The following is a 9,561-nucleotide window of genomic DNA, read 5'->3' as shown; positions in this document are numbered from 1 at the left end:
GATGAAAAAAATGTTTTGTTATAAAAATCCAAGATGGCATCAAAATTCAATATGGCCGACCCAACTTTTATTATTGTAAATAGTAGCTCTATCTTTCCTTGCTTCAACAACAATTCGTTTTGAGGTGGTTTTTGGAGAAACTTTCGAGTTATAACGGTTTAAATGAGCATCCATTTTACCAAAATCGAGGGTTCTGCAAAAAATTGTTGTGGCTAACGGGGGTCCATCAATTTGAGTAACCAAATGCATTTTCCTTACTTTTTTTAGCGAGGGCTTTTAGAAAATCGGCACCTTGTACATTTTTGAAGACAAGGTGTAAAGAGTGGGCCGGTCTCAGCGAGAATTACCCATATGTAGACAGGAGGGAGAAGGTATATACGAAGGGACGGGCCAGGGATTGAACCCAGGACCTTCTGCATATGAATCAGAAGCGGTAGCCACTAGACCACCAAGCCCGTCTATACACAGCTACGCTGAGACTATACGAAAACTGAAGAAATGCTAAATGTTTTCATATCACTTTTATTTTGGATTTTCATGTACGCGGCACTACTTCTTTGGATTTTCCACATTTCTATCTAATCTCACAAATTTCGAAAAGTAATGTTTAGCAAGTATAATTATTTCTACTACTAACATTATCATATTAGTTGAGTTCGAATTTAGTGACTCTGGAAATAAGAATTTAGTGACTGGAAATAAGATAAACCAAATTCGTTCATATATTAATCGCACAACCAAACAAAACTTTGCCATTTTACGATATTCCAGAACAATGACAATTGTGTTTATGTAAAATCTGATAAGTTGGAGTTGGTTCCTAAACATTATTATAAACCATTGTTAAACAGAAAGCTGAATTGTACGAAACTTAAAATCTTCTAACAGACAGCATTTAACAACAGTATAATCTGTACAAATTGACAACATAACCAATAATGTGGCACCTCTGAGCCCTCCAGGGATCCCCTGGGACCTTCTGGAACCCGAAAATATGTTTATGCAATTTAGTATCATAATTTATATTTTATGTAACTCATTTCGGTATCATAATGGTCAACTTTTTTGAACTGGTTCATCATGCAACTGAAATGAGTTGCATAATGAAAAATAGTTGTATAATGTACATAATGCAACTCATTTGAGTTGCATTATGAACATTATGCAACTCAAATGGGTTGCATTATGAAAAAATCATTGCATAAAATTTTGTATGGAACTCAAGCAAAGCAAAGCAAAGCAAAGATAACCGTACACATCGTAGTTGCTACTCCGTGATTGACCAGAACAATCGAAGTTGCACAGAGAGCCAATGAATGTGAAAGCTTGGGACTAGCTTTCTGTTTGGCAGAACATACAAAATATTATTTTGCATCCAACCAGATTGAACTGTAAACCATTCGATAGGATCAGCGAAATATTTTAAGTTCTCCTCATCGCCGTCAGATTTCTAACTTCTAACCGGCTCATTGTGAGATAAATGAACACGTTATTAGAAATATGGGTGTTGAAGGAATCAGCAATGTTTCGATGGCGATGATCGCCATTTTTCCAAATCATATTCAGCCAGACCGAACCAAGTCCACAGCATTTTAGAAGCAATTAATTCTCAAGAATACAAAAACCAACTGGTTTTTAATACAAGCGTTATGTCGATACACCTCATTCTGGTAATTTTTCACAGGAGCCGTCATTGTACAACAAAGCTATTTAGAATAATAAAGCTTGAAAAAATCAAACACTTGGTTCATTTGGCTCATGCTTTGGTTGATCGAAAAATGGCGTTTTCACAAAAACCATCCTTGAGAAGAATGTTTAGAACTTGATTCAGACTTAACGACAGACCTTCAGCAAGGTAATATGACCTAGAGGTAACGCGCTTGGTTATCACTCAGATGATCCCAGCTCGAATCTTTTTCACATTTTTGAAAACTTTTTTTGTACTTAGTGCACTTTGACAGAACATTTTCATGGTTTTCTTCGACCAGCATAAATTTGAAGTACACAAATTGCTCCACATTCACATCTCAGGCCCTCAGGGCATGCAAGGACATCATTTGACATAATCACTCTTGCTCTGTGCCTCCACAGTCCACATGCACCGCTTATGAATAAAAGCATGGGTGGGAAGCTGAGCTGGAAGGGCTTCCGCCGTTCATATTTCAAACTATTTTGAGACCTTTGTGCTACATACTATACGCGTCCTCTTTGATTCATGTAAAGGATTGTGAGTGATATCGATTTCAACTTGATAGACGATGAAAAATCAAGATTATTTTCACAATCCAACTGGTTTTATCTGAAACAAAAAAAAACACATTCAGCCAAACTGAACTATAAACCACTTTCTAATGTTTTTGATCAGCCACAGTGAACTGAGTGCAAAGTACCAAGAAATAAAATGTAATTATAACAATGATTTCAAATAATTTACATTTATTCTTCATTTCTGATGGTTAACCGTTATGTGGCCGGCAAACTTTTTGCTTTTTTCTACACCGTGTATTTTAAGTGGGTGCTGGGTACCCGGGTACCCTTCCGGCCACATAAGGGTTAAAGAAGGCTTGTAAGTCACCTGTGTGCGGAAAAGTTTCGAATAATCTCCGCTGTTGTTTATTTGTGAGTGGTTGAACTTTAAGCTCAATTATCTCGGAATTATCTTTTTGGCGCTTAGTTCGGTTTAGCAGAACCCCGGCCAGTTGAGGTTGAAATACGTATCGTATCTGGATGCAAATTATTAGTGGAATTCAGAGGAATAGTATTTAACACGATTTTCTTTTTACTTACCAACAACATTGCAATGTTGTTATAACCCGAGCAGGAATGAATAACTGTCACATAACTGGAGCATACCAAAGTCAGGTATTTATTATACCAAGACAAGGTATTGGTCGGTAGTCCAGGTATTGAAAATAACTTATTTTGGTATTTTGTAGGTATTGGTACAATACCTCAACGAGTTATTGGGTTGGTGTTGAGTTGACGACTGCTTGAGATATTATTCAATTATGGAAAAATCGCTATTTGTATGGAAAAAAATCTCTGATTATTATTTAGGTATTGATGTCATTATTCACCCGTTATGCACAGAATAAACACCAGTTATTATTTTAGGTATTTTACCTCTTATGCAGGGCTACTCAATACCTCATTCAGGTTGTAGGTATTCGGTTTTCCATACCTGAGTTAGTTATTCTTCAGCTATTTTCTCCTGCTCCGGAAGTACTCCCTGAAGTGCAGAATCCGAAAAACCTTTTTACTTCATCCTCACACCTGCAGTTCTTGAGAAACTCGCTTGGCCCTTGATCGTAGGTTAGGAACCCCTGAACCTAGCAATTTTTTTTTTGTGTCTGTATTAACGAGATTTTTAACCCTAGGCTAGTTCATCTCGGGACCCACGCTTTACTTCCTGATGCGTCGCGCAACGACGCTTTGATGAGCCCCTCGGCTCGCGCTGTGTGTGAGAGGGAGAGTAAAGGAGGAGAGTTCATTTTTGTTTTGAGAAAAAGTTAGTCTGAATAAACGCCTTGTATCGAAAGCACGCGAGTTTTTATTGATGCACCAAATTCCATCGAAAAACCAATTCCACTGAGCTAAATCCGCGAACATTTGGTCCACTCGAACCAGATAGACATTTTCGATGGTTTTTACGTTGGTTTCTGGTGCAATTCCGACGGAAAAGTGAAGTTTTTCGCGATTTCCACCGTGTGGAAAAGTTCGGCATTTGCCAATCGACGCGGCGTACCGTTGTGTGTGTGCACGCGAAACCTGTCGGAACGTGTTCGACACACGTCCTCCGATGAAATAAGTGAACTGTATCAATGAGTGAAGAACAAACCCCACAAGCGTCGCGGAACATAACCCCAAAAAATCTGCTCGACGCTTTGATTGGGGAGCCAACAAGCTACGAACCGATAAAAGTGCAAAAATTGTTGAAAACCCGAGCACAAGTGAAGAAGGCCATGGCTCAGCGGCTGGAGAAGGCGGTTGATCGCCGTGATATGGCCAAAGAAAAGATGTTGCGGATCCACGCAGGCATGAATCAGCCGGATAAAAACATCCACTGGCTGAACCTGCAGCTGGAGAACCTTCGGCGCTGTTATGATGAGGTGGAGAGGAGCTATTTGGAGATCTGCGATGCTGTTCCCCGAGACCAACGAGAGGATTTCAAGCTCCAAAACATCCAAATTGAAGAAATGTACGACCATCTGTACGTGAACATCCAATCGGGAATTGCGGAGTGGAAAGCGAGAGAAGAACAGAGCAAGCTGAATGCATTGGCCCCTGCATACAACCCTCCTCAGCAACCGACGGCTGTGTCTAACATGCCTCCGCACTTGCACGTCCCATTGCCAACCTTCGATGGCAATCTGGAGAATTGGTACTCCTTCAAGTGCATGTTCCAGACCATCATGGGAAGGTATCCGAACGAGTCTACAGCTATCAAGCTGTACCATTTGAAGAACGCCCTAGTCGGAAGTGCAGCCGGAAAGATCGATCAGGATGTCATTAACAATAATGACTACTCGGCTGCCTGGAAAATGCTGGAGGATGCATATGAAGACGAACGTCTCATAATCGACACGCACATCGACGCCTTGCTGAGCCTGCCGAAGATGACGGCGGAGAACGGCGAGGAACTACGCAAGCTAATCGACACCTGCACCAAACACGTTGATGCCCTTAAAAATCGCCAATTGCCGGTTGAAGGATTAGCTGAGATGATCCTGGTCAACGTGATCGCCAAACGTCTTGACAAGGAAACGCGGAAGCTGTGGGAGTCGCAGCTAGCCCAAGACGAACTTCCCGCATACGCCGAAATGATCGATTATTTACGAGAACGAGTCCGGATTTTGCAGAAGATGACAGGATACGCTGAACCACGAACTACCTTGAAGCCGAAGAACAAACCAGAACAGAAGATCCCGCAAGCCAGAAATTTCGTACAAACCAAGGAGGTGTGCCACTGCTGCAACGGTGATCATCTTATCTACAAGTGTGGTCAATTCAAGGAGCTCAACGTCAGCAGCCGGTACGCCAAGGTGAAGCAAGCTGGGCTCTGTTTTAACTGTTTGCGACGCGGTCACCGTACGGTCGACTGCAATTCCGAAAGGTCGTGTAAGAGTTGCAAGAGGAAGCACCACAGTCTGCTTCACGACGACAAGCCCGTTCAACAATCCAGCAGTGCACCCAGCGAACAACCAGCGAAGCCTGAAGAACGACAGGAAGTAGCAGTACAGGCCGGGTCAGTGAACTGCGCCACGTCTCTGATGCTGAAACAACAAGTGCTTCTCTCAACGGCAGAGGTGCTTGTGGCCGGATCCGGTAACGTCGGTTTGCCGTGTCGTGTTCTGTTGGATTCGGGTTCTGATTCGAATCTGATCTCCGAAGCGTTTGCCAAGCGATTGAACCTGCCAATGGAAAATATCAACCTACCGATCAGCGGACTCAACAACGCTGAAACCCGAGTTAAGTTCAAGCTAACCACCAAGATCAGTTCTCGTGTCAATCCTTTCAACGCTATTTTAGATTTCCTGGTGGTGCCAACGATAACCACCAACCTACCGATGATGAAGGTCGACATCCGGTCTTGGTCCATCCCGACGAGCGTTGATTTGGCGGATCCATCATTCCACGTCCCAAAGGAGATCCAGATGATTATCGGCGCCGAGCTGTTCTTTGTCCTCGTGAAGAACGGCCGCATGAAGCTTGCAGAAGGAGCCCCAATGCTGGTGGAGACCGACCTGGGTTGGGTCGTCAGCGGACCGGTGAAAGGGCACTCGTCTGGTCCACAAGGAGGCATCTGTCAACTGAATCTACGCGAAGAACAGATCAACCATACTCTTGTCAAGTTCTGGGAACTGGAAACGGTCCAGGAAGCATCGCCACTGACGTCAAGGGAGCAAGCCATCGAGAAACACTTTGAGCAAACGCACTTTCGTGACGATACAGGCCGATTCACTGTGAGGTTGCCATTCAACGATAACAAGGGTCAACTTGGCGACTCCTTGGAAACCGCTCGAAGTCGATTTGATTGGCTACCACGATCGTTTGCCAACAAAACGAAACTCAAGCGCTATTCGGAGTTCATGACCGAATACCAAGCTCTGGGGCACATGGTCGAGGTTTTCGACAACCCCGTCGATTGTTATTTTCTACCCCATCATGCTGTGTACAAGGAGTCCAGCACAACGACAAAAATCCGTGTGGTTTTTGATGCTTCGGCGAAGACCTCGTCCGGTCTTTCGTTGAACGACGCCCTGGACGTAGGGCCAACGGTGCAGAAGGACCTGATCACGATTCTCTTGCGATTTTGCTGTTTTCCGGTCGTATTAACTGCAGACATCCCGAAGATGTACCGCCAGGTACAAATCCATAAGGACGATCGGAAATATCAACGGATCCTTTGGCTCACCTCGACGAATGAAGTTGGAACGTTTGAGCTGACAACTGTTACGTACGGTTGTTCCAGCGCGCCCTACTTGGCTACGCGCGCTCTGATGCAGTTGGCGAAGGACGAAACATCGGACTTGCCGGTCGCGGCGAAGGTGGTCGAAGAAAACAGCTATATTGACGATTTTCTCACCGGAGGAAATACTACTGAAGAAGTGATCGAAATCTACGAGCAGCTGACGGAGATGCTGCGACGAGGTGGATTTGGAGTCCACAAATTCTGTTCCAACCAGTGTTGGTAAACTCACACTCAAATCACACTCATGAACCGCTCCTGCGTGAGCTATCTCGCGCGCGATTCTGAATCGTTTTCTCACGCGCGAGTTTTTCATGCAAAATCTCGCTCTCACGAGTCAAGCGCCGAAATCTCGTTTGCTTGTAAAACGAATTCCAATCAATTTGAACGACAATCAATGGTGTTGTACGCTAGATATGCTTTTGTTCTATCATGCAAACCTACAAGCTTCGATGTAAATAATAACAAAACCAAGAAATAAAGCAATGAGTGGAATCATGAGTCAACTCATGCATGATTTTTTCGGCGGTGAGTTTGGCGAGTCAAGAATCGCGCGTGAAACAACTCAACCACGAGATTTGAGAATTTGAGTTTTTACCAACACTGGTTCCAACAGTGAAGTCGTTCGGAGTAGCATTCCGACCGAGCTACAGGAATCGCAAGTCAAGTTCGAAGATGCCGATATTAACAACGCGATAAAGACACTGGGTCTCATCTGGAATCAACACGAGGATTATTTCCGGTTCAACGTTGCGCCGCTTGACGAGAAGGTTCCGACCAAAAGAAGTGTTCTCTCTGCAGTTGGTCTCCTTTTCGATCCGTGTGGTTACCTCGGCCCGGTCATCACAACAGCGAAGATGCTAATGCAGGACTTGTGGCGGCTGAAATTGAAATGGGATGATGAATTACCGGAAGAACCAAGGAAAATGTGGATCGACTTCCGCAGACAGCTACCACTTGTGAACACTTTGCAGAAAAAACGATGCGTTGTCAGGAGCGACACAAAACAAACCGAACTTCACGGGTTCGCAGACGCGTCACTACGCGCATACGGGGCAGTCTTGTACACAAGGTGCATCTCCCCTGATGGAACGGTTGAAGTCAATCTGGTGTGCAGCAAATCGCGTGTTGCACCCCTCAAGCCAATGACGATTCCACGCCTGGAGTTGTGCGGTGCTTTGCTACTGGCTCGGCTGGTCGACAAAACGGTAGCAGCCATGGGAATTCCGTTCAAGAGTGTGACACTTCATCTCGACTCGCAAGTGGTGTTGTGCTGGCTGGAAAAATCACCGCTTGCTTTGAACCAATTCGTTTCGAACCGTGTAGCAGAGATACTCGAGCTGACGCAAACCTATCAATGGCAGTACGTACGGTCCGAGCAAAACCCAGCAGACCTGATTTCGCGAGGGGTGCTTCCAGCTGAAATTTCGACAATGGATTTGTGGTGGGATTCCTCCCCTTTTTTGTGGGAACTGGATCCGAAGTACAACGATGAACGAATCAAGCTGAGTGACAACGAGGTACCTGAACTGAAGCCAACGGTGGTCGTTGCTACCACTGTACAAGCGAAGCCGTTGATTGTTATGACCAGATTGAGCAACTTTCGACGACTACACAGAGCGTGGGCGTATGTATTGAGGTTCTGCAAGAACGTCCGCACTAAGAACCGTGACACTTTGGAGCTCAAGGCGCAAGAGATGGCAGATGCACTTCATGCCATTTTGAAGCAAATACAGAAGGAGGAGTTTCGTGAGCTGTTTCGTTCTCTGGCTGGTGATGAAGCGAAGCGGAACAGGTACAGTGGACTGGCCCCATTCATAGACACGGATGGTTTGATCAGAGTCGGAGGCCGGTTGAAGTATTCGTCGATTCCCTATGATGGAAGGCACCAGATCCTGTTACCCGAGAAGCACCATGTGACTGCCATACTCATCCAGCAACTACATGAGGATAACTTTCACGTCGGACAGCGCGGACTGTTGTCGATTGTCCGTGAGCGATATTGGCCCATCAACGCGCAGATGCTGATCAAGAAGATTATTTCCAAATGCCACGTGTGCTGTCGCCATAACCCCCGTCCAGTGGCCCAGTACATGGGAAATTTGCCGGACTACCGAATTACTCCAGCACCTGTCTTTTCGAATACGGGAATCGACTACGCGGGTCCAATTTTCCTCAAGGAAGCAGGTAGGAAGACCGTAGTATACAAGGCGTATATTTGCGTGTTTGTTTGCATGGCCACTAAGGCCATACATATGGAGGTTGTTTCAAACTTGACGGCTGGAAATTTCATTGCTGCTTTGCAGCGCTTTATTAGTCGACGAGGTATGGTAGCTAACATCTACTCTGATAATGGCACTACGTTTGTTGGTGCCAATCACGAACTGGCGGCTTTGCGCCAGTTATTCGAGGATCAGGCGACCCAGAGGAAGCTGGCTGATTTTTGTATCTCCAAGGGAATCCAGTGGCACTTCATACCGCCACGCAGCCCCCACTTCGGCGGCATTTGGGAGGCTGGCGTTAAGTCAGTAAAGCACCATCTAAAACGAGTTGTTGGCGAGACCAAGCTGACGTTCGAGGAAGTGTCAACGTTTTTGGCACAATGCGAGGCGATCCTGAACAGCCGGCCCCTTATTCCGGTTTCCAACGATCCCAACGATGTCGAGGTGCTGACGCCGTCACACTTCCTCATTCAGAGACCGGCCTTGAGCATTCCGGAGCCGTCATACGACGAGGTGAAGATTGGTCGACTTGTCGACTTAGCCGTTGGCAACATGTTCAGCTGATGAAGGAGCATTTCTGGAAGCGATGGTCGGCTGAGTACTTGCACCACCTACAATCTCGACCGAAATGGCATAGCGGAGTGACGGACATCAAGATCGGTGCATTGGTGGTACTCAAGGACGATAACACCCCACCACATCAATGGCATATTGGACGAATCGTGGCCACCCATCCGGGTGCAGATGGAATTGTACGAGTGGTCACCGTCAAGACGGCTACATCGGAGTTTCGACGAGGTGTTGCGAAGATCTGCTTGCTTCCGTCGGTTGAGCCTGCGGACTCAACGGGGGGAGAATGATGCGTCGCGC

At 45.6% G+C, this 9,561-nt stretch overlaps 1 protein-coding gene across 1 annotated transcript; it reads left to right on the top strand.

Moving 5' to 3' along the window:
* The first annotated feature begins 3,821 nt into the window (after positions 1-3,821).
* On the top strand, positions 3,822-9,255 carry LOC134290521 (uncharacterized). Its single transcript, XM_062857679.1, has 2 exons — positions 3,822-6,691; positions 7,086-9,255. The coding sequence occupies exons 1-2, from the start codon at positions 3,822-3,824 to the stop codon at positions 9,253-9,255; spliced, it is 5,040 nt and encodes a 1,679-aa protein (XP_062713663.1).
* The last annotated feature ends 306 nt before the right edge of the window (positions 9,256-9,561 follow it).

The sequence above is a fragment of the Aedes albopictus genome, chromosome 3 (assembly GCF_035046485.1).
Source record: "Aedes albopictus strain Foshan chromosome 3, AalbF5, whole genome shotgun sequence".
Taxonomy (NCBI): Eukaryota; Metazoa; Arthropoda; class Insecta; order Diptera; family Culicidae; genus Aedes; species Aedes albopictus.
The sequence above is the reverse complement of the archived record's forward strand: the minus strand, read 5'-3'. Positions and strand labels throughout refer to the sequence as shown.

Bases quoted from the DNA above. Each gene is read 5' to 3' on its own strand.
- LOC134290521 (XM_062857679.1), top strand. From the start codon at position 3,822: ATGAGTGAAGAACAAACCCCACAAGCGTCGCGGAACATAACCCCAAAA. The intron at 6,692-7,085 runs GTAAACTCACAC...TGGTTCCAACAG, and splicing joins TTCTGTTCCAACCAGTGTTG to TGAAGTCGTTCGGAGTAGCA.